Source organism: Erpetoichthys calabaricus, chromosome 1 (genome assembly GCF_900747795.2).
Source record: "Erpetoichthys calabaricus chromosome 1, fErpCal1.3, whole genome shotgun sequence".
Classification (NCBI taxonomy): domain Eukaryota; kingdom Metazoa; phylum Chordata; class Cladistia; order Polypteriformes; family Polypteridae; genus Erpetoichthys; species Erpetoichthys calabaricus.
Genome location: NC_041394.2, coordinates 104,590,900 through 104,617,960, shown reverse-complemented (window position 1 = coordinate 104,617,960; position 27,061 = coordinate 104,590,900). Strand labels below are relative to the sequence as shown.

The 27,061-nt window shown below is 35.0% G+C and overlaps 1 protein-coding gene across 2 annotated transcripts in view; it reads left to right on the top strand.

The window, feature by feature from the left end:
• LOC114654218 (protein Wnt-7b) overlaps positions 1-27,061 on the top strand; it is a 255,708-nt gene that overhangs the window by 6,375 nt on the left and 222,272 nt on the right. For both annotated transcript variants that reach the window (XM_028804638.2, XM_028804631.2), the window contains exon 2: positions 8,944-9,170. In XM_028804638.2, coding sequence (XP_028660471.1) covers positions 8,944-9,170 — 227 coding nt within the window. The remainder of the gene's footprint in view (positions 1-8,943; positions 9,171-27,061) is intronic.

Here is a 27,061-nt window from a genome sequence, read left to right as displayed (position 1 = left end):
TACCACAGTCTTATGCAACATCTTCGTACATTATAGCACATTAGATGGTTGAACATCCCTTTAGTAACAGGGTATCTAAAGTTAATTTAAATTAAACTGAAGTATTTTTATCAGTTGGAAAACCACTGAAAAAAGATTTGTGGCACTGTGTATTGTATTGTTGCCTGCTTAGTCCGAAGATCTCAAAGTGCAAAGTCAGAATGCATTTTTCCCTTGGGATTTTTCCCAGTATTCCAGTATTTCTTCCCAGAGATGCATATTTAATATTAATTGATGACTCGACCCAGTGCAGGATATGTGTGTATGAGAGAGAGATATGTTTTAACCTCTAGAAAACCAGTAATGAAAAAAGAGGATTCAGAAAGTGGAATATTGGAAAAAAAATTAGAGTTTTATAGCACTTTATAAAATCTTTTAATTTTAATAATATGAATAGCAACAGAAATGAGAAGAGGCAGCAGTAACAAAGAGAAAATCATTTTGGTTTTGTCACTATAACAAAACCTGGGGTTGTGAGGCACATCATCAGTTTCAGAAAGTTATTCTGTTTCAAAGTAATCCAGCTTACCTACACTTTGTATTCAAAGGTGCTTAAAGGTCAGAGTTGTACATTTCTTAACCCTAACCCACATTCTTCCACAGTTACCTGAAATGAGCTTTTATCAATCAACATTGCAATTTCTTAGTAAAAGTTGTAGCTGCTTGCAGACCATAGCCCACACAGTTTTTATATAGTTAAAGTAGTGGATAAATTTAAATTTCTCATAAAACCGGAGATTATTCATATTAAACAAACATAAAACATTGATTGTGTTAAGGTTAATTTTTTTTGCTTCAGATTTAAATAGCTCCCACCTTAAGTAAATATTTAGTTACAAATGACATCTTTGACCATATACTGTATATATAAATAGTTACCTATTAGCATTCTCATGTTTAATATTAAAGATCGTTGGTAGAATCAGTTTCCAAGTTTAAATCTTTGTATACAGTACATTGATGTCTGTCAGTTTTCCACCAAAAGTATTTTTTAAAGCTGTCACGTTTTAAATGAGATCACATTATTGTTGTTTTATTGTCCATTGGAAGTGGTACTTTTTATTAAAAGTAAGCAGGCTCAGTAAATGAGTGGATGGATGGTGTACTCACCTTTATCCTCTCGTTGTAGGAGCAGGAAGAGTTCTGTATGCCGTAGCTGATCACTACTTTCAGTTACGCAGCAAGCTAATGTGAATCCCTGTGTTTTAACAAAGATGCATTTCTCTTCTCTTTTCTTTCATGTTGGAGCAAAACTCGTAATCTACTAAATTAACAGAATTATCCAAAATGAAAAGTCTATATCCAGTGTCAAAATTTGCATCTCTGCCTTCTCACAAAATCATAACTTTTTTTGGAACCTCATTGTTATTCATGAGCTGTCGTTTAGCCTTCTAGACATTGAATAGCAACTTCTAGGAAATGAATTCCTGTGAAGCTCAATCTGTGAGGCAATCCTAATGTGCATCATTGAACACTCTGTGCTGTAGTAAATCTGGCACATTATGCTCTAGTTCTTTACATGTTCCGTTTAAAGACAACCTCTGTTATAAAATTTAATTCTAACATCCTTCTGATTGTTTTGTGTGTACTCCACCATTTAGCAATTAAATGATAACAGCTCTTAAACCTTCCCATATGTTCATGTTCTGTGTCACCAAGCAAGAAGTGTTTGGAAGAAAATAAATTATGAAGATTGCTGCAACGCAGCAATTTGATATTGAAGTTGCTTGAAATTTATTGCCAGGCAACATAGTTGCTAGGACTTTCTCTTGGTGTTACTTTCAAATACATAACAAGGTAACTACAATTAATCAACACAACATACAGTACATGACACCATCACAAAATTACATATTGTACAGTAATAGTGAAAAATATTTTGCATAAAACACATATAAAAAGAATAAAGTAGTGTTGCACTCCTGCCCAGTAGTCTGACCCTGGTGAAAGCTCATAAGGACTAGCCAAGTGATTACCTAAAGCTGTAGCCTATCCAAGTGGTGCTGAGTACATGCAAGGCAGGGTCAGCCCTAGTTTGGACACTTCCACAATGTAAGGCGCTCTCAAGCTCATCCTTACTGGACCAAATTAGATTTGACAAGCAACTTAACTTTGTCTTTGGACAAGGGGTATTGGCAAATGAGGTACGTAGATTCAGAAAAGGATAGATGGATAAGTGGATATGATAAAGGGTTACTAAAGAAGGAGAAAAGACTTTATGCATCAGTCTTTCCATTACAACATTTACAGAATTTACTAAGCAAATTAACTTCTTGCTCACCTCATTTTTTAAAGTGCTAACATATAGTACAGTATAACACTCAGATAAAGATAAACCACTCCAATGCAATTAAAATGGCTAAGTCAGAATCCCCTCCATCGCCCCTTTATTTGAAGCAAACATGCATTTGTTTTATAATTAAAAAATGTGATATGATATTTTTCCTCTAAATCACCAAGAGGGGCACCATGTTTTCCAATTTTAATTTGGGTGGGGAACATTGTGTGTCATTGACTGAGATTGACAAAATTAAATGTACATTTCAAAAAAGTAATCATGTAAACTCCATCTTCACACTCAGGTCCCTCCATAGATAAATTGAAAGTGAAATCTTTGTAATGTTGTTCTTTAATATTTAAAAAAAATGTCCAAACCAAATTTAAAACTTTTGTCAAACCGTTTGAAAGGGTGAATATAAGAAGAAGACCACACAACCTTAACACCACTCAATTTATAGTGGGGCTTACTAAACCTCTAGTAGAGCAGATTTATACCAGAAATATTTGAAAATGCTGCACAAGGCAGAATTTGTTAAAGATTAGGTACTAATTTCAGCTGTGATGTGGATTTTTACAAATTGCTTATGGAAGAGATTATTGAGCTGTTTTATTTCTACCACAATCTACTGTGACTTTTTAGAACATCAAATTTACATGTGTTTCATGATAAACATAGAAGGTCTTAGCAATGATTGTGAAAAAGAGGGTGCAACATTCTGCATTTAGTACTAGATCCAAAGTAATAAATAAAAGTAAGAGTACAGATCTGAAAGCTAATTATGAGTTTGGCATATCTGAATAGCAACAAATTGGATTGTGAGTTTTGTGACTTGTAGAAATCACATCAAAAATCACTCAAATGCGTCAACTTATGGGTACATATTAGGACAGTCCACCAACCTGGAAAGACTTAGCAAGACAGCGGAAAAGTGAGTTCAGTCGGGAGACAAATATTCTGATTAATATTATGATTTTCATATTTAATATGCTACAGTGGCTGTCTGTTTGTCTGTCCAGGAATTTAAATCACCTGTAGCTCGCAAACCGTTTAAGCTATTGACCTGAAATTTGATACACATATACTACGTGACTTCTACTATCCACTTTCAGGGTGATGATTGACCTCCAAGGTTATTCCTCTTTTTATTTTATTGTAGAATCAACTCTCGGCAGTGGCCAGCAGGGCGGCTGTGTGGTGCATACGTACGGGCGCCATTCACATTCCTACCACCTTTGCCGTCACTTCCTCTGCCTCTTCATATCTTAAATCATTCTTGAGGCAGATTGAAGACTTAAGTGCCAGCTTAAGTGAAAAATTAAGGAAAACGTACTAAGTAATTGCAACACAAACTCTGACTTAATCAGTTTTAACACGAAAAGATGCCAATGAAAGAAGAGAAGAAGCGGGCCACTAGGGTGGAGAAAAGAAGAGCTGCTCAGGAAATAGCAAGCGTGTCAACCTCTGAGCAAACAAATGCTAAACATACAGAGAAAGAGTAGGAAAACTATGAATGCTGAAGTGAAGGGTATTCACTGCACATTATCGTGCAGTATGCGGTTACTGGTAACAAATATTGTATGTAGAACTTTCTGGTGGACAGTACAGTGATTACACTGCTGGCTAGGTTCAGATTTGAGCCCAGATTTTGCCAGTGTGGATTTTGTAATCCTTTCTTTGTGTCTGTGTGAGGTTTTCTCAGGACACTCCATAAACAGGCATGCTAGACTGAATGGCAACGCTGCATTAGCAATATGTGAGTGAAGGCTGCTACTCTATGTGTTCCATGACTTGTTCATGCCTTGAGCTTGATGTTACTAGAACAGACTGTGGCACCTCCAGCCCTGAACTGGGTTAAAGCAGATTTGATAACGGATTGTTTGAGTATATAATTTGGAAAATATTCCAGTAGAAATAAGTCAGATCTACCATCAGAAATGACTTTCTGCTACTTCTCATAATATGATAATTCTCATACTTACTTGTTGTGTAGGTTCATGAAATTGTTTTGTGCATTTCAAAGGGCTCCTGGTATTTTTGTGCTTGTGGAGCCAATGATAACAACCAAAACATTACAGATATATTGCATGTATGTTACAGTGTTTTTGCTCATTTAATAAAGTTCTTGTACAATATAAGATACCTCTGATCTTGCTTTAGATAGTTTTCTTTTTTCTGACACAGACATGAATACTGAGCACCATAGCTTTGTGGGACATAAACTACACTTGTGGGTTACCAGACAATCTGGACAGATGGATTATTGCCAGTTATATATCATTTTTCATCTGTTCAACTGGCTTAGTCCAATTGGGAAGCTATCAACACAAGGCTTAGAAGAGATCAGACTCAAAGAAGCTTTGAACTAGTGACCTATTTCACTAATGGTGTCAGTTTTTCTGTTATTTTTGCTTAGCATGTTACTAATTCAGAGATTTGGTGTTAATTGTTAATAAACAGAGTTTTATCTAGAATGAATGCCCTCATTCATGGGTTTACTTGAGTTGTGCCCACTTTTCTAGTTTCTTCTTTTTCTTGCATCTCCATTGCTTTTTGATCTTGGTGATTCATTTATTATCAATGTATCTTGTCTTATCCTTTCTTTTGTAAGTTATGCATTCTGCCCTTTGTCTTTATAAACATGCCACTGAATTTTTCCCGATTTCTTGTCTGCATTTTCAAATGCAGTTATAGATGTCAGTCTCTGTCAGCTTTCATTTGGGCTATTTGAAAAGTCAGGCAGGAGAATATTCTGGACCTCTTGGATAGAGACTTTGGAAAATGGCTTAGCAGTTGAATGTGGATCAGTTGCTAGAAATAGTGGGGAAACACTTATGTGCTTATATGGCTACTGAATTAAGTTTTTAGTGTAAAGAGAGGAGACCATGGCTGTTTCACAGTTTGTACGTGCCTTTGTTTCTTTCTGTCTGTGATTTCCATGGAAGATTATCCATCCATCCATTTTCCAACCCGCTGAATCCGAACACAGGGTCACGGGGGTCTGCTGGAGCCAATCCCAGCCAACACAGGGCACAATTCAGGAACCAATCCCAGGCAGGGTGCCAACCCACCGCAGGACACACACAAACACACCCACACACCAAGCACACACTAGGGACAATTTAGAATCGTCAATCCACCTAACCTGCATATCTTTGGACTGTGGGAGGAAACCCACGCAGACACGGGGAGAACATGCAAACTCCACGCAGGGGGGACCCGGGAAGCGAACCCAGGTCCCCAGGTCTCCCAACTGCGAGGCAGCAGCGCTACCCACTGCGCCACCGTGCCGCCCATGGAAGATTAGCTTTAATGTTTCTTTAACAGTAAAACATAGATGTTAAAGTTTTCAGTTATGAATTTTAGATAAAGATGCAGCTTTCCAACAACATATAACTTGTATTTTATTTTAATTTCCCACAAATTAAGCCTTCATAAATTAAACTTGTTTGTTCTCTTTAAATATGTTAATGAGCTTCATGGGATATTTTCTTGTTTAAGTCATTTGTTGTTCAAAGGTAGAATTAAGGTGTTTAAACAACTTAAGTTTTTGAATTTCTCATACCCTAGCTGCAATATAGGAAACATCTTTACAGCAACTACAACTTCATAACAGTTTAATCTGTGTTTCTGTCTTTTTATAACAGTCCTAATTCATGAAGATAATATAGTAAACTGAGATTTGGTTTCCTACAAAATGATGCTATTAAATTCAATTAGCAGCTCACTTTTTTTGTAGCATCAATGTTATATATTTTCTATTTTATAATATTTTATATTAATGCATGCACACATATTATATATATTACAAAATAAGTAATGGAAAGAGAAATTGTGAAGGGTTGGGGCCGGTCCAGGTACTCCATTTAATATAAGAAAATAAAAGAAAAAATCCCAAATGAAATTGTGGACGTCTGGCGTCTTTTGTAGCCTATTGCTACTGTTTCTCAAGGAGTGTTCTATGCTCTTTGGAGTGGGTTCTTCATTTAAAGATGACTTCTGATGCTGTTGTTTCTTAAATAATTGTGTAGGCAAAAGAAGTGGGACCTCCAGAGTCAAACTGGAAGTGATCTCAATGATCGCCTTAGAGTTCATCTTCTGGTTTGTGGGCAAGAGAGAAGGTAGTGAAAAAACAATCCTCCTTCAGGTCTTCAGGACAAGGCTTTCCACATCAAAGCCTTGTAGTGCTTTTTATGCACACATATGCAAATATATGTATATATATATATGAAATTGAAATCTGTGTAATGTTGTTCTATAATATTTAAAAAAAAATGTCCACACCAAATTTTAAACTTTTGTCAAACTGTTTGAAAGGGTGAATATAAGAATAAGACCGCACAACCTTAACACCACTCAGTTTATAGTGGGGCTTACTAAACCTCTAGTAGAGCACATTACCAGCAGATTTATACCAGAAATATCTGAAAATGCTGCACAAGGCAGAATTTGTTAAAGATTAGGTATTAATTTCAGCTGTGATGTGGATTTTTACAAATTGCTTATGGAAGAGATTATTGAGCTGTTTTATTTCTACCACAATCTACTGTGACTTTTTAGAACATTAAATTTACATGTGTTTCATGATAAAAATAGAAGGTCTTAGCAATGATTGTGAAAAAGAGGGTGCAACATGCTGCATTTAGTACTAGATCCAAAGTAATAAATAAAAGTAAGAGTACAGAGTTTGGCATATCTGAATAGCAACAAATTGGAATGTGAGTTTTGTGACTTGTAGAAATCACATCAAAAATCACTCAAATGAGTCAACTTATGGGTACATATAGCTGGACCAGGACAGTCCACCAGCCTGGAAAGACTTAGCAAGACAGCGGAAAAGTTAGTTCAGTCGGGAGACAAATATTCTGATTAATATTATGATCTTCTTCTATAATACATTACCGTGGCTGTTCGTTTGTATGTCCAGGATTTTAAATCACCTGTAGCTCGCAAACCGTTTCACCTATTGACTTGAAATTTGGTACACATATACTACGTGATGTCTACTATTCGCTTTCAGGGTGATGATTTTATTACTCTTTTTATTTTTATTTTATTTTATTGTAGAATCAACTCTCGGCAGCGCGCAGTAGGGCGGCCGTGCGGTGCATGTGTACGGGCACCGTTCTCATTCCCTACCACCTTCGCTAATCATTCTTGAGGCAGTTTGAAGACTTAAGTGCCAGATTAAGTGAAAGGTTAAAGAAAACATACTAAGTAATTGCAACACAAAAACTAACTTAATCAGTTTAAATGCGAAAAGATGCCGACGAAAGGAGAAGCAGCGGGCCGCTACGGTGGCGAAAAGAAGAGCTGCTCAGGAAGCAACAAGCGCATCAACCTCTGAGCAAACAAATGCTAAATGTACAGAGAAAGAAATAGGATGAATACTATGAATGCTCAAGTCAAATGTATTCACTGCACGTTATCGTGCAGTGCACCGTTACTGGTATATATATAATGTTTGTGTTTGTGCGTATCACATGATGATGGCAGAATCTATCTTGGAAGAATCATTTGAGGCAGAAATGGTCCCTTCTTGGGTTGCCGTTCCATTGCTGGGCACAATTAAACACAACCCTACATTCATTTGCACCACAATGTTTTACACTGTAATATATATTTTTAGAATGTGTAGGTTCATGAAAGGACAAAAAAATGCAACACCTGCCAAGAAAAAAACAAAAAAAAAACATAGATACAACATGCCAACCAAGGCTAGAATATGAACACAGTCATCTGGACTTCCCAACAGGCAATTTTCCAATAGGCAATACTTTTTCATGGTATTCCGAGATTGTGCTTTTACAATATGTTTAATGTAGACAGTAATACACTAGATATAGAAAGCATGATACTTTTGACAGACAATATTTTAAAAACACTAATCAGAAACAGTTTCATAATTCAACAATAATCTCTTTAATTGAGGTTAAAATAAAGTAGAGATAATCTGGCCTGCAGTAGTGGCTTCAATCCTGGAACCAAAGAAATTTCATGGTGCAGTGCAAAGTATAAGTTAACTGAATAGCATGCTATGATCATCCATGTAACAAAGACTGAATGTTAGTGTTAGAATTGTTGCTCGGATTGAGACAATTAGTATAATTCTGAAAATCATAACAAGTAAAGAGACTGAAATGCTGAGTTTTGTGCTTAAATTTGTAGATAATGAGATCTAAGCTTTAGAAACAATGTACTTATTTGCTTGGCAGCCTTTTTTCTTGTCAATCAATGCAAGCAGATCATAAATTGATTTTAAAAAATAAATCAATTTTTTGATATATTAGCGCAGTTGGCTTTTAAGAAGTTGACAGTCCTTCATTAGGGTTTTTTCAAAGTTGCAGCACGACCTGAATAATTCTTAAATAACAATGAGGATTTTCTTGCCTTGTTCAGATTCTAAGCACTGAAACATTAACTATCCAGGTTTAAAATAGAACATACCCACACAATAGATTATGTTTTACATTACATTGACCACACTGTGTAGGTTGCCTTGAACAACTAAAATGTTTGTAAGGTCATCTATTATACTTTCCAAAGGGTGCTGGTGGCTCTGGTTACATTATTTAGTAATAAGTATTTTAAGCCTAATATCCAGTTTTCAATGTTTTTCATTGTAGAGCCCTCTCTTCAGTGGTGGCTTTAGGAGCAAATATAATCTGCAATAAGATCCCAGGGTTGGCTCCTCGACAACGGGCAATCTGCCAAAGCCGCCCTGATGCCATAATAGTGATTGGAGAAGGCGCTCAGCTAGGTATCAATGAATGCCAATATCAGTTCCGCTATGGAAGATGGAATTGCTCTGCACTAGGAGAAAAAACTGTATTTGGACAAGAACTTCGAGTAGGTAAGTAGGACATTTTATTTTTTTACACTGAACCAGTTTACCAAGTAAAGCATTTATACATTTTTTTAATAAAAAGATTCTGTGGAAAATTAACTTATTTGTTATTTTACAAGCATACCACTAACAACATCCATGTAGAGTTCAGTATACAAATACAAATTCATCCTTTTGTGAAACTTTGTTTTATCATTCATATACTGTATTAACATACCATTTGTGTATACTGTATACTATTTAGAGATACTCTGTAGCATTTAATCACATGAAAATGGAAGTTGAGGGCATTTTGTACTATTCTATTCCATGTATAAGGTGCTAATGTATGTAAGCAATTAAATTATTAAAATTTATGTAGAAAGTGGATCCTAGATCCTAAGTGAAGAAGCTATGTGAAAGGAAAACAAGAAAAAATTGTACAAAAAATTATACAAGAAAACAGACTTACATTCTTTAAGTGGTTTTAGTTATTCTATGTGTGCTGGTTGGATTCCGTGTAATAATTACATAGCACACTGCATTTCCCATGAATAAACAATAAATAGTCAGTAGGCATTGATACAAGAGAGGGATAATATATAATATTACATGATTTAAAATTTTGATTTATTATGTTTCTTACTGGTTTAATAATGACGGAGGGCTTTATTGGCATCTACTATACAAACAGGCAGGCTAAAAAATTATTGAAATATCTGAAGTTCATGGAATCTTCTCTTCAAAACTGGATGACTTTGAACCTGAAGGATTTTGTTTAGGTACTTTTAACATGGTGTAAAAAGAAAAGAAAACAATCTTTTACCATGTGTTCATTCTTCTGCCATACTGCTGGTCAAGCATATATTCAGGCTTCAGTTAGGTCGTTCTATTGATTATAATTCGTACATTTTACTTACTGGTGTTGGAAGTAATTTCATTAATTTGTACTGTAGATCTTTACATTATAGTTGCCTATAAATGGTACATTTTGGTCAAAATATTTTTAGAGACGATTAAAAGGTATATTCCTAATTATTAAATCAGGGTAAAATGGCAAAAGTGAAAGGCCTGTTGCCTGCTGCATATTTAGTGTACAGTATATTAAATGTCTAAATGCTCTTATTGAAGCTTCAGCCTTTGTTAAAGGTTATTATCAAGACACACCATGTCAGATAAGATTTACATCTTTGATAAAACATTTTAACTAACCACATTTAAGTAAAAACAAACGGATCACCCATCTGTCCTTTTTCTGTCTATCCTAGCTTATCCAGCTGGGGGTTGCAAGCCTGACCCAGTATCAATGAGTACAAGGCAGAAACCAGTCCTAGAAAGGCTGCCAAGCAAATGGGTGACACTTACAAAAGATAAAATAAATACATAAACAAACACTGTCAATGACCTGTTCCATTGTAATACATATCACCCAACTGATACTTGGCAAAGTTATCATTCTGTCTGAATAGAGCAGTTAGGTCTTTAATCATATTGTACACCCGGATTTTGTGATTTTTATCACACTCTTCTTTGCAAAAGAGTTCAGAATTGGTTAATTATGAGGGAATCCCCTCATGCAAAACTCTCTTCTTAATTCACTCCACAGATATTCCGTAGGATTGAGGTGCATGTACTTACTGGTCAATTCCATAGCATTGAACTTACTTTTTTAAGCCTTGATTGAGTTGACTGTGTGCTTCTGATTGTTGTCATATTTTAAAAAATGAAATTGCTGTTATTTATACATATTCATTTTATATTCTATCCTATTAAGTTCTCCTGACCCCTTAGAGAAGAACAGCCTCATAGTGTTATGCTGCTACTTAGAATAGAATAGAATGCCTTTTATTGTCGCTATACACATGTACAATTTGATTAAAAGCAGCTCCTTCAGTGCAGACATATATATAGAACACAACAAGTAAATAAAAAAACAAATAAACAAATGGTGCAAAAAGTTGCAAAAAAAAAAAAGTTCTGCAACGCTATACACAAATGGAAAGAATAATAAAAAAATCGAGTTACTGCACATTATTTAAATACTGGAAAGAATAAATAACTATTGCACTATTGGGTTATTGCACATAATTTAAATATTGCACAATAATGATGATCATGTGCAGTGAGTAGTGGATGTTGGACCGCAGAGAGTAATGATATTGTACAGTATACAGATATTACACAGTTATTATTCAGTACCATTTAGATATTGGATATTGCACAGTTGATGGATAGAAGGAAGTCCAAAGGTTGGGGGGGGGGTTAGACTGTGTAGTCAGTGCATGTGTGAGTTTAGAATGGTTATGGCTTTTGGGAAAAAACTGTTCTTGAGTCTGTTTGTCCTTGTTGAGATGCACCTGTAGCGCCTCCCTGAGGGCAGCAGGTCAAACAGATCAGAGCCAGGGTGGGAGCTGTCCTTGATGATGTTTTTTGCTCTGCTGAGGCAGCGGGAGGTGTAAATGTCTATCAGGGAGGGGAGAGGGCAGCCGATGATCTTCTGTGCTGCCTTTACTACTCGCTGAAGCCTCTCCCTGTCTGCCATGGTGCAGCTGCTGTACCATACTGTGATACAATACGTCAGCAGGCTCTCAATGGACGAGCGGTAGAAGGTCAGTAGCAGGTTGGAGTCCAGGTTGTGCTTTTTGAGGACCCTCAGGAAGTGTAACTGCTGCTGAGCTGGTAGTAGTATTTTGTTCTCTGGTTGTTGAGCTGTCTTTTCTTTAAAACATATCTTTTGGACTTATAGTCAAAATGTTTAACCTTGGCCTCTTCAGGTCATACATTCTTTGTGAACATGTCTTCTCGCAAAATTGATTTGGTCTTAGTGGTTACTTTTAGATACACAATTTCCATAATGCCACCCTATAATTATGATGTTCAGTTTTAATTTCAGTTTGTGCTCACTTTTAATTTAAGTTTAAATATTTACCATCTTCGCTGCCAAATTTAAGTCCATCGTTAGGGTTGAGTCACATATTTCTAGGGCTTGGCCTATGAAGTTGCAGCCTCCAGTTTATCTCCATGATGGGATAAAACATCAGCTAGGAGCTCAGTCCTTTATACAATCTGCGGATACAATACCTTAAGGTAAAAGAAAAGCAAAGCTACTCATTTCTTCACATCTTTCTTGGTTTTGCCTTCTTGTCTAGATTTTGACTTTGCTTGTTGCCTCTCATTTGGGTTTTGGTCACTATTTTATTTGTTTTGTTTTGCGCGTATCTCCCAGTTCCTATCTGAAAAAGTTCACCTGTCAGTTCTGAAGCAGGACAATAACGTGGTCCTTTTTTAATGGGGGTAATATGGAGTGGCCAGTTCGGGCTGTAAATTTCTAAAGCTCTTTCAAGAGTGTTTTTGACCTATTGGTTACTTCCCTGATGACCTTTCTCCTTGTTTATTCATCAGCTTTGGAGGGACATCCTAATCTTTGCAATGTCCTAATGATATCATATCTCCTTGACTTCTAATGAAGGTCTTTAATGTGATTCATCCATCCATCAATCCACTTTGTTAACTTGCTTTATCCTGTTCAACTTTTCAACAGTAGCATCTTTCAGATCATTTGTTAGCTTCTTTTGGATCTTGGATATTGGTGCACTATGCATCCAAAAAACTATCAGAAGAAATTCTACAGGAACAGATGATTTTAATTTTGGCTTACAATATTCATATGAGGACATCAGGATTCTGACAAGTATATAGAAGGTGATTCTTTATAATAATTAGAGATACAGACAGGGATAAATGAAGACAAAAGATCTTAATGGCAACCCCCCCATGAGGGAAGCAGTTTTAAGTAAGAGAAGAAGAATACTGATATTAGGTAAAGCTTGTCTTTGTATGTGATTTGGAACATGGTTAAATCAGAATCCAGTTACAGCACCCATACAGCACACTTACACAACCAAGCCATTGAAAGTTTTTATTTTTAATTATAGGTGAAAGAAGGTCTAAAATGTTTCACGATTATTTCAGCATTTACATCAAGCAAATGCTGAAATTTCAATAAGGATGTGTAGAATTTTCACATCTTGGTATACCAGTGGAATCAATAAATGCCCAAAAGGTATTCTCATTTTGGTTACAATACCTATAACTTCAGTTTGAGTCAGGATTTAATAAATATGAGATACAAAAAATGGTTTGACTATAATTTTCACAATAATTGTCACTTGTTGACTTTCACTTTATTTATCTGACTTAATCCAGTTTTTTTTTTAATTGGAGAAATTCTGTCTATATCTTTTAGTCACTAATTTATTCCAAGACCGGGTTGCAGGCAGTCATTTTTAAAGTTTATTTCCAGATTTTTGGTAATGTATGTACAGTAGAATAAAGTGTGGTATACAAACTTTGGAATGCTTTTTATAAAATGTACTGTACATTGTATGTGTTACAAAAATATGAAGTGTTTTATATGAATATCATATAGCTCTCTAAATTCTATCTTATTATTAATATATTGTCTATAAACTTTCAGTTCTGGCAAAAAGAAAACTGCCTCAAAGTTTTGTAATTTTAAACATATTTACGGTTTGTATATTCTAGGAACTATACACCAGGATCAAAAATAATTTAAATGCTGCAACTTGTATTTTAACAAATAACAGAGTGTATCTTATAATGTACCACACTTTTCTGCCTGTTTCTGTTTAGTTTGATTGGATTTATTCCATGTAGGAATTGGAATTGGGCATGCAAATTTATGGAAAGAATTTTTTTTTTTTTTTGCCAGGGATATTTTTTTCCTAAATAATTGTATTTTTAAAGTGAGCAATATGTGCTGTATCTTATTTATAGGACCACAACATCAAGCTGTTCTGTATGTATAGCTGGGATAGTCATGAAGTGGAATTCTTTGGCTCAGACATACCCGATTCTTTTATGGTCAGCCTGTTTTGCTTTTGTAGTGTCTATGATTTATTTAATTTATTTAAAATGTAACTCACTGAATATGACTGAAGCATTCAGCTTCAAAGTTAGCATTAAAATGTGAACAAAATAATGGGCTGTTGCGTGTACTTACTTGCATTATTTATCTTTTTGCCCCTTGAATGCTCCATGTTAATTGTTAACAGGCAATTTAAAATGACACTGTGTGTCTGTAGATGCTGCTGTATAAATATCTGCAGTGCTGAATTCGCACAAAATTTTTATCTAAGCCACTAGTAACCAACTGGGTAGAGTCAGTGCTTGATTTACAGTGGTATCAGGCTGAGAAGATGAAGGAGCCCAATTTGAACAGTCTTCTAGGTTTTATTTAGATTTTTGAACATTTACTCATTTGTTGATATTACATGCATTTCTTTTGAAACGCTACAGGTTGTATATATATTTTTAGGTGACATCAATAATGTTGTAAACACTCTACTAAGCAGTGCTGAAGAGTGTAAACAAATTGTTGATCTTAGCTAAGATGGTCTAGCACAGTTAGGACTGTTTCCATTTCAAGCTTTTCTTGTTCTAGAGATGGTGTTTTCTAAAATCCTACTGTCATTTAAATACTGTAAAACAGCTTTAAAGGTAACCAAGAATGTGGTTTGTCTAATGTTGTCCTTTGGACCTTGGATATTTCATCACAAAAAATGTCTAATTATTGATTTCTGCTCAAGTAATTCTGGAAATTATACAATGTTATCATGAACAAAGGCAGAATAATGTAAGCAGTGTCTGTACTTAAGACTGTAACAAAGTCACTCCAACTGTATGTTGTTCCTCTGAGATACACTGCAACCTTTTGTAACAAATTTTACTTTCAACTCAGTTGCTATATATTTATATATTTAAGACATTTCACATAATCAAATACATTTCAAAGCTGGTGAGTTGTTAGAATTTCTTAAGATAACTGTGCCCAAAACTGTATAGTTAATACTGTTAAGCATTGTGGGAAACAGCCCGGACACAGACAGGCAGACACCAATGGTTTCAAACCACACACACGTTTATTCATATTCCTATTATTTACAACACCGCACAACCCAGTGTCCCTGCACCAAACACCCTCAAGTCCAGGCCTCACACAATGCCTCTCTCTTCACCGCCTCCACTCCTCTTCTCCAACCTCTGTCCTCTTCCACCCCACTCCAGCTGATGAATGGAGGGAGGCGGTCCCTTTTATGCCCACCTGGATGTGCTCCAGGTGCCTCCAGATGAGCACTCCGGGTGTCCCTGGTAATCCTTCCGCCAGCACCTCTGGGTGTGGCGGAAATGCTGACGTCCAGGCCTTTTCAGGCATCTGGGCACCCCCTGGTGGTGACCACAGGTCCCTACAGGGTTGAGCTTCCATGCTCTGTTCCCATGGTCCCCATAGCAACCGCCCCCAGCCGCTCGCCACAGTATACAGAACAGTGGGAGAATTTTAACACTTAAAAAAGTATGTTTTCTCGTACAAACTTGTTTTATGATTAAGATGAGTGGTTACCAAAGATGTAGTTACATAAAGGAAGGAACACAAAGAAAATTCCTTTAGAAACAGGTACACACTTTATTTCACATGAGTTAATCGTGATTTGCCATTACATAGCATAAAAAAGAGCACATGCACAATATACCTATTTTCTGTGACAGTTGATCATATTGTAAATGTGCTTTCCCTGAGTGTTTTCAATATATGTTTTATATGCTGAGACACAGCATAATTCATGTCCCTTCTACTGTTTACTTTAAAAAATACCACGCCATCTCCACTTTATAATTGTTGCTGCAAAATGAGGGGGGCACCTCTGCACATTTCTGATGTGAAACATAATATTCTTTTAGATCAAAACTGTATTTCACAGGTTTTAAGATATTTATACTTCAAATTCCTCTTAAGAACTTGTGCTAAAACTGAAAGCATTACTAGGATGCAACATTAAATAGATACTTAGCCCTTAATAAATCCAGGTACCATTATTTAGATTGTTTTGGCAGTGATGAAACATTTGTAAACAACTTATTACTGCATGATGTTAGCTTTTGCTTACAGCATATTGTGTTATATTGGATTTCATAGAGAAATGGTACAGTAGGTGATGGTTTTATATTTTTTTACATTGTAATGCTTTACTAATAAGGGGAGTTGTTGATTTTTTTGTAGGAGAAAATGTAACACTACCAATATGCTTAAGAAACATACATATTTATTTCACATTTTCAGCTTCTGATTCTTGTTTTTACTTGATAGCTAAAATATCATAAACAAGAAAAATAAATATTAACACCACTCTCAGTTAAAGTTAGACTAAATAGATGACATAATTTTAACATTTATAATTTACTAGAATATGTTAAAAGTGAATTTTGAAATGCATGAAAAATCTATCCTTCCATTTTATAATATTTTTAAAGGCTCAATAGGAAGTAGAGCCTATCCTGGCAGCATCAGGCGCAAAGCAGAAGCCATTGACATACCTGCACTGGGTCAGTTTAGAGTAACTGATTAACGTAATTCATGTTTTTTGGGATACTTGAAACAGCTGGGATTCAAACTCAGTCTTGTGAAGCTGAAGCATTAATCACTACACCCCCATGTTTGAAAATGTCTCATAAATTATACTTTTATATCAATTTATTGAATGAGTCATGTTAAAATATCCATGAGCAAGGATTACATAACAAAGTGGGAACAGAGAAGCAAAGCCATTATGTCTGTTTTTTACAGATGCATTCATATTGTTTTTGTTGGCTTTTTATTATTTTTATAAATTGACTTTGGAGACTTGAGAAACATAGCTGATGCCATTCATATGAAGTACATCTTTGAGCTGTTATCTGCTGATAGAAAAAAAATGTAAGTTTGTATTCATTAATACTGTTGCACTTATGTTTAGTTTATTGGAGTTTGTATGTAATCTCTTTCAAAAGTTAAAACAATACATTTCATAGCAAAGGGCTTTTTAGGAGAAAATTGTAAAAGTTTATTTCTAGTGGTGCTCAATGGTCTAGTTTATTTGTCTTAACCCAAAATAGAAAACAGTCACATAGTGCAGGCTTTATTGTTGCTGGTTACTTGCTCAAACATCACTGCAATTTTATGCATATAATTTGGTAAATACATCCTTCTTATTGAGATTTTTAAATAAATTGTTTAATTTATAATGCAGCCAAAATTAGTTAAACAATATGGTACTGTATAACAATACATATGGGAGTACTGTGCAAGTCTGAAAATTATTCCGTTTTCTTTAGTCTGTACTATTGTACATTTTATTAGTGGTAATCAGTTATATGTATTCTGTTCAGCCACAGTATTAGTAACTTTCTAGTTCCTTATTGATATATTGCTATTTTGTAGTGTATTTATATTGCTGCATGCTTTTCTATATGCTTTTACTCTATGTTGTTGTACCAGCAGAAATATTTCCTTGTTTTATCACATTATTTCTTGTTTCCTTTTATTGTATTTTGCATATTCGTGGAAGATAATAATGGGTGGTTTATGCAAAATGATCTAGTGACCACTATATTTAGTGACCCTTAGGGGGTGTAACAGAGCCCCAAACCCCAGACACAACTTCAGCCACACAATAAATATTTTTATTTGACAGTATACCTTCACAAAGGCTTCTTCTTCCCCAATCCACAATGCAATGGTTTTCTCTTTCTCTTTTTCTATGTTTTCCTTCTCCACTCCTATCCGGGTGATCATCATCCTTCTCCACTCCTGACTCTGACTCATCCAGCTATGGTGGAGGAGCTTGTATTAAGCCAGACTCAGGAGTACATCTGGTGCAATGAATTTCCTTCAAGAAGTACTTTCAGGTCAGCTGGAACCACTACCCTTCAATGGAGTCTACAGTATCGTGTCAGGAAAGAGGGGAAGCCAGGGATGTGCTTTAAATTGACATAAATCTAAATCAAAATATCTTCTTTGAACAACCTGCCTGAAATTACCACATGGTTTGTTGATGAATATTTCTTGCTAGTTTAATGTGAAAAACACAACAAACAATGAAGGAAATGGCAGGCAGTTAAAATTTACCAGTTTATTTGAAAATAATTCATACTTTGTTGATGATTTATTTTAGTTACTACCTGCAGTGTTACATTTGTTCCCATTTCATATCTTCCCTGCATAAGACGTATATTTTTCTGTTATGCAAAATATACAGTAATTTCTGTCAAAGAAACGCCATCATTAATATCTTGCATTTTTTAAGAAATTAATTCACATTACATTCACAAGTAGCAAAATAGTGACTTTTTAAAATACCATGTTAAAAGTTAACCTTTGAACTTCAGTCCACACTACTTGAGTCCTTTCCTTTTTCAGCACCACGGTCAGCTCCTCTACAGACAGGTCTGCTTTAAGTGATGAATGGTTGAGATTTTCTTTACTTAGTAACTATATGGTTTTGAAAATCATAATGATAAAGGTACAGTAACCAGTACAGAATAGTTGGTAAATATATGAAAAATGCATAAAAAAAATCAGACCTATGTATTAATGCAAGCACAAAATGTTCTTGTTCATGCATATTATGACTTGAAACCAGTTGATGTCTGTTATACCAGACTGAATAAACGCCAAAACTGCAGGTACCGTGCAAGTTCAGACTTCAACGGCAATTGCTAATATCCTGAGAGTGAAGGTTTATTGGGTAGTTTTAACAGTCATTTAAAAGCTTGCTTAGTTAAACCCATTATTTTCTTGTTTTTTAAATAAATATGGTGTAAATTATATAATGTAGAATAATGTATGAGTTCTTTATTTCTTGCTTTCTTATTTTCAAAACAAAGATTGCTGAAAAACACAATTTGATGCCAAATTTGATTCTCAAATGTCTAGATTTATTTGAGAGATGTGGGGAGTTGAAATGTTCTTTATTGCTTACCCTTAAGTCTGGACACATTGCCAAGATTCTTTAACGTTTTACTGTTTTTATAGTATGATATTAGCCAGTTAGTGATTTTTTAACAATAGAGCACTGAAATGATTGTGAACGTGTTTGCCTGTTTTAATAATATAACAAGATCACAAAATAATTCTACCAAAATTACCAAAGAGTACAAAAATTATATACTTATTATATAAAATCATCAGAAAAAGTGTGATGGGTAATCGGAAAAACAGAAAAACAGAATTGAATAACAATACAGAAAGTGATGGAATACATGTGCCAGCTAACCTTTCAGCCGTTTCCATAAACACACCAGCAACTACCATTTGGTCAAAAATGTACATACTTTGATTATATGTAGCTCCTTTATATGGCAAACACAATTCAAAGCTATTCTAGAATTTTATAGAATGTATTTTATAACTGGAGCATGGGCAGGTTAGGTAGCTTGCTTAAGTTCAGCACAGAAGGTCAGAAGTAAAGCTGAAGCATCAGGCTTGCAAACTGATTTCTGGTGTGTTGTCCACCAGGTTCCACTTTTACTAGAATCAATGTTTATAAGAATATTTACAGTATGTAAACATCCATAAGCAAACAAAAAACATTAGTGAAGTTATCTTGAAAAGCTGTCTTTGTCAATGTCAAAGTGCAATTAAGGATGGCAGTTTAAAGCTTAATACAAATGCATTATTACTAGTAACCTAAACATATCCTGTTTTCTGAAAAAATACATCAGTATACAGCACTTTGCATCTGCTATGGCAAAGTAAAGGAATACCAGTCTTTTTGTGAAACTGAGTCTTTTCAATCATTTGTTTTTTCTTTTTTCATTTCTTTATTGCTGAAAACATCTATTTAAAAAACCCCAAAACAATCGATTAATTTATTTTTTGCCTGTTTATACTTTTGGTTTTTTTTTGCTTTCCACTTTTTGTTTTTCATCACATTATCTAACAAACTACCTGCTTTGTGCAACCCAAACTATGATGTTAACTTTTATTCATACTTTAGCCATTATAAAGAAAAAATACATGTGAAATGTAAGGTCAACTAGGATGCAGGAAAATATTACCTAGGAAATTCTCCATGATAGCATCCATGATGATAATTTTGATGATAATTTAATTTTTAGTAGTGGTAGTAGTAGTAAATCTATCATGTGTACAGAGTACAGTGAAATTCCACCTTGTATGTCCTGCCAATATATTAAAATGTCACCACACTGTGGTGCCATGATAAACAAGAATGTTTTAGATTACATAACTTCATTTTATTTAATTGAAAAGGCAAAACAGCTTGCCTGTTGTACCTCTTGCTCCTGTTTACATGTCAGTCACTGTGTGTCTGTGTATGTTGCATTGTGTCATTATTATCTTCATTTGTGGATTTCACATATAGCTAACTTTTAAATCACCTGACACATTAAGAGGTCATCAACATTTAACTTTTAAATTAGAAGCCGTTTTGTTAGAAGAGATACTGGTCCATGGTTTGGCTGTCTCCCAAGGGTCCTCTAGCACACAGGGGCCAACAACATTTTTTTAAACCTTGCTTGTGCAGTATGAAGGTAATTCACCAAGGACAAGAGCAAAGGATGGATGATCACAGGGGAAACAACACATTAACACAAGTACAACATTCAAAGGAAACCTCCTGCCACCTGACCTTGTCATTGAGGTGACCACTTATACTGGTTTTTCGTTTTTTATGAGTATTGAACCCAACCAAATCAATCCACACAACACCAGTTCAATACAAATTTCTTGGGTTTATTTTATGTTAGTTCATTCTGCATACCAGCATGTTGTCAGAAACGATTAGTCCATTACAATTCTATTCATAAGCATCATTGATTGACATCTTGTCATTTTTTTTTTTTGTGTGTCAATTATTTATTCAACAAAAACCAACATTACACTGAGTTTTCTTTGGTTTGTATACCTGGTGTTGCCCTGTTTAAGAATAATAATTTAATTAAAGGAATTCTTCTTTCATTCATTCACATTTATGAATGAGAATCTTTTGCTCCATGCTTTATACAGAACTGCTTGAGCTGTGATGTTTGATGACTTTTCTACTTGTACAGTCACAGTCCACATCAAGTTCTGCACAACATTTCAACGAAATTTAGATCAGGGTCACTCCAACTATACATTTCTTGTTTTTGAGTGAATTAACTCGAGTGTTCTGGGTAGTTATATTGTTGCACTATCCATTAGTAAATTACCTAATTAGTTTTGACCAATAGTCTGATATATCTAGTCTATTATACTCTAATACTTTGGGCAATGCATGATTTACTCAGATAGCCCAGACTGTAAGGCTGGAAAGGAGCTACAAGCTCCTTTTTTTCTCCTGGTTTATGTTTATTTTCTGTTTATTATTGTTTTTGTTATTTCTGAATAATTATTTTTCATTTTTTTATGTAATTTCTGTTTTGTTTGTTTATTATTTAATATTTTTGTACTGTCCCTGTACTTTGTGGATGGTAATTCAGAAGGTGGGGGCTATACTAATGTCAATTCTGCTGGCTCAGAAAGAGGACTTTAGCAGTGGGTCATTGAGAGTTGTGTGGAGTTGCTGTTGCTTTTCTTTAGATTCTTTCTGGTTTCTGGATTTTTTTATTCTCTTTTGGGATTTCTTATTACTGGATAATGGATTAGATTTTTCTTCCCTAAACTCCCCTTTTTAGCAACTTTTTAAGCAAAAAAGTGTTTTTGATTATAAGTTTGGTTAGTTCTGGTTTTGAATTCACATTTAACAACTTGATATTAAAGACTTTCTTTTCATCTCTGGGTCCGTCCTCATTCGTAGCTGCTCAGTTGGCAGTACAGTGATCTCCCACATACCAAGTTTCTACCAATGTCTTTCTGACAGTAATAACCATGGCAAGAAATGCATTTAAATTCTTTCATGCTAACTAGAGGTTTTTGAAGACTTTATTGAATATCTTTTTTTTATCAAAGTATAAATAGAATTTAATGAAAGTGGTTTCTCTTGGTAGACTGATAGTGCCTTTAGAATTATGTGATGATACTGTTTCTGTTTTGGTCATTATTCGTTAGACATTTAAACATTTTCCTGTGAGCCTTGTTAATTGTTGACAGCAGTTTAAATAGTTTTTTGAATCAGGAAAGAAATCATAGCAGGGGTAACTAACCTTATTTGAAAGTAGACACAAAAAATGCTAACAGTTCTGAGATGCAAAACAGAATTTGTAGTAAAGAAAAAGAGCAAGGTTAAGCCAGAGAAGAGCACTGCATGGGAGCCAAAGTACAAACTGAGGTAAGGACAGAAGAGGTTTCTAATGAGGGAACTTTTACACACACAATAATCCATATATTTTTTTAAATATTGTAAATTCTAGTAATACTACATATTTCAGTTTATGTGAATATGTCAATGTTTTTTAATATATATTTGTCATTTTTGTATATTAAGTTTCCACTAAGTAAAAATTTGCTGAACATATGCTGTCATATTTTATTCATCTATAGAAAGTAATATTGAAGAAATATGCATTAAACAAATTACTAGCATTAGAAACTTCTTTAAAAAAAAAACATCAAGCTTTCAGTACTTGTGTCAGTGTGAAATACATCACAGCCTGCATGTGCTGACACCAGTAAATGGATTCATTGAACAACCTGTGTTTAATTTTTTTCCAGATTAAAACATTACCCATAATTGACCGTGCAGAAGTATAAATCTGGAAACACAGCATATTACATATCTTATACCCAATGTATTTACAAATACATTTGTTAAAATATATTAAGGGTATTTCATATTTCAAATGTAATCATAAAAAATGCAGTAGGTATTAGAGCTACATATATTTAACATTATATTGTAACCAAACATCCAGCGTCCGTGCCCAGTCATAGTGTCGGCCAGCGTCCACAAGAAGGCTGCAATGTCCATTGAACAACAAGAAGTACATAGGTTCCTACATGCACAACATGATTGAAACAAATGGATTTACCTTTGTACCATTGTGCTTGTTTTAATAAAGTGTTTCGCAATGCTAGTTGCAATATATTTCATTTTCATAAGGAAGCACACGTCACGCAATGGCATCATCCATAACAAAAACAAAATGGAACCTGGGAGAATGCATTTCATTTTCAATATTGTCAAACATTTATCCAGTTCAAAAATAAATGTTTTAATTCTCTAACCCCGCTGCAGGGTGGGGTTTGTTTTGTTTTGGACGTGCTCTGACTCTTCGTATGTCAGAGGACTGGAACATCGTGAAGTGGGATCTAGCCTCATGTGGGGAGGCAAAATGGGGGGGGGGGGTGGGGGGAGAAAGGGGGGAGAGAAGGAGAGCAGGTTATATCTAATCTATTCTTGTAATCCTTATAATTATAAATATCAATGCAACAAAAGGCTAAAATGCAATAACTCATGGGGAATCTTGAAACTAAGATTAAAAGTGCCATATTACCAATTAAAACTATAAAATGACATTAAAAACTCAGAATCAATGTCTCCATGATGAGACAGTTAACTTTGTGAGCTGGAATGTTAAAGGCCTGAATCACGAATTAAAGAGAAAGAAAGTATGCTCTCACCTAACAGGCTTAAACGCTAAAATAGTATTTTTACAGGAGACCCACTTACTAACCAAGGATCAGTTCTGACTACAAAAAGACTGGACTGGCCAAATGTTCCATTCTAGCTTTATAAAGAAAACTAGAGGGGTGGGAATTCTCATACATAGAACAGTTCCATTTGTAGCATCAGATGTAGTGTCGGACCCTGAAGGGAGATACGTGATGGTCATGGGCAACTTATATAACAGTAAAATGATTTTGATAAATGTTTATGCACCCAATGTTGATGATAAGGAATTCATGCAAAATCTATTTGCATCCATTCCCAATGTGAACACTCATAAAATTATAATGGCTGGGGACTTTAATTGTGTTTTAAATCCACTCTTAGATAGGACTCCTGTGACAGGGGGGACGACATCTAATACTGCAAAGATAATTACACAGTTTTTAAATGATCACAACTTATCAGACCCCTGTAGGTTTCTTAACCCAAACTCAAGAACAAATTCGTTCTACTCACCAGTGCATTATAGCTACTCAAGAATTGATTATTTTTTTTATAGATAATAATTTCCTGCCTACAATTAAATCATGCAAATATGACAATTGTTATCTCTGACCATGTCCCTCTAGTCTTGGAGCTAAAATCATTAAGCCCCTCACACTCACCTCGTAGATGGCATCTTAACCCTCTTTTATTGGCAGACGAGAACTGCACAGAATTTATATCCAAACAAATCAGCTTCTTCCTAGAGACAAACACGTCCACAGAGGTTTCTGCAGGAACACTCTGGGAAACTCTAAAGGCCTTCTTAAGAGGACAGATTATTTCATATCTTTCCCATAGAAATAAATTAGGGGTGGGGTTTGATTAGTCTTCAAATTTGTTGGGTTACAAATTGATCTGTTTGTATGGAATGATTACAATGAAAATTAATAAAATAAAAATATAAAAATAAAAAATAAATAAATGGAATAAAACGCCCAAAATAAGTTTCAATCATTTTTAGAGGCCAAGGGGAAACTGTAAAAAAATGAAGACCAAAAGCAAGAGTGTGACAACAAAAATGTGCAATATGTAAAACATTTATCAAAAGGAGTTTACTAATCATTTTACAGACAAAATTGAAAGGGAGAAAATACTGCAAACGTTTTGTATTATACTATTAATTGTACACAACAATGAATGTTCTGTGTCACAGAGAAGAAGTACATGAGTTTTGGCAATAACTCCTCTGCTAATGTGGAAAGCTGTTCCCTGCGGCCTGAATTGGCCAGATAGATGTGAAGATTCCAAAAGTGCAATTTAATAACAGCAGCAAGCTTTTATAATGTGAATGAAAAAAGCTGACACATCTTGCTTTTTTTTTTGTAGAGCATCACTGCCTTCTCTGAATAGACTTCTTCTATACAGCTTTAAAAAAAAGCACTTTGGACTGTCCTGTGATTGACAGCCAGATTGCCAGCTCCCTCTTCTCTGCAGTCTCAGGGAGACTTTTATATTTGCCCAGATAAATACTGTACATGTGCCTCATGCAGGTGCTGGTTATGCCAATTCATTTTTTCCAGTCCTTTAACCCAATGATTATACCTTTATGTTTTGTAAATACTGTAAAAGTGGACCAGGAACCTGCATAAACCATCACAAAAATGTGGCAAAAATCTATGCTTGGAGACTATAAAAATTTCCATTGCTGAACAAACCCCCATCTCCATCCATCCATCCATTTTTCTACCCGCTGAATCCGAACACAGGGTCATGGGGTTCTGCTGGAGCCAATCTCAGCCAACACAGGGCACAAGGCAGGAACCAATCCCGGGCAGGGTGCCAACCCACTGCAGAAACCCCCATCTCTTATATATTAATTGACAAAGCATATTTAAATTAATAATGTAAAGTCTCAAATTTATTGTAGTGATGAAGATGAAAAAAAAATTTTTTAGACTACATCAAATCTGAAAGGGAGTCAAAGGAGTATTCCCATTTGAAGATACATAAAACAGCTATGCATGAAAAGTGGACAAACACTCTTACATGCTGTAAAGATTTAACAGTTTATCCTGTTCTGTATTTTTAACATATTTATTCTTCTGTCTTCTGATACTAGAAATATTAGACAGCAAAAACATATAGAATATAAATAAAAACAAATATAAATATGGGCTGAATGTAATATTCTAGTAAACTTGCTCATATTAGGAAATAATGGGAGAGGGTATTCTGAGTATTCCCTAACAGAGCTTAAAGAATATAGAAGCTAAAGTATATTGTAAATTAATTTTATCTGTAGCAGTGGACAATGCACGCAACTACACTAAATTTGTGAGGGTCATCACTCAAACAAGCATAAAAACTAAATGCGTGGCTCCTTCAACTTACTGCAGTTAGGCAAAAGTTAAATAAGTAAAGAAGGTTTTTTTCTGCCCACATGTCTTGTCATGCACCTTCTTTGCATCTTTTTTTTCCAGTAAATAATTAGCTTTACCTTGTGAAAAAGTTTCATCCAGAAGTGGTGCAATTTGTATGAAGTCAGGCATAAGAAAGTAGCATGACCAGGTTTGTAATTCTGGCTGTGTATGATTCTTCCACTAGTAATCCCCATTAGAGGGGTCAGTGACCAGACATTTTCAGGTAGTGGGAATTTTGAGGCTGCACAGCACACAAAAGAGTGCTGGTGACTGTGGTTCCTTCAAAACTCTCATGCATGTCAAGAATTAAGTTAAAGGCCTAAGGAGCAAATCTACAGAAAGAGCACCATCAGTGTTTTGCAACATCAAGGTGAGTTGCAGTGGTCAGCATGGGCTGCTGTATAATTACCATTTACTGAAAACTTGTGGACATGGGACTACTTTCATGGCGTCCATTAAAATAGCTCCAATTGTCTACACAACATCATTAATTGTGATTAGATTAGTGTTATGCTCCAACAGCCTTGGTTGTCATGAGTTGGCATCAGCTCATCTTAAGTGATTTGTCCCGCTTTTCCTGGGGTACTAATAATTAACTGACTTGTGCATAAAGAAACTGTGGAAAACACTGCAATTCTGAAAACATAATTAAACAGAGAAAACTACAACTCCTTCTATAACTTACTGTATTTGGCCACTCAACAATGTATTGAAGAGGTCTTCTCTACCATTTCCTGAGTGTTTTTCCAATAATAATTCTTGAACACAAATGGATATCATTTCAGAAGAATGCTGATGTGCATTAGGACTCCTCCCTGGCTAGCTGCATTCCCGGACCAGACCCTAAATGTGTGGGACATTTGGATACATCTTTTCCACAGACTATCACTTTCCTGTTGAAGCTTTAGTATAATGCTTGGTGGGATGTTCTTCAACACATTGTTCTGCAGATGAATGACTCCATGTCAAAGCTCTCACCTGCTTTTTTTGCCAATCATGTACATTTAATTTGATACCAATGACCATATTTTGGACATTTATGTTACACTGCTATTGATTTGGAATCTTATCTTACTCTCTATGCAATTTGTTGTGTATGACAATTTTTATATAAGTAGCTTCTTCT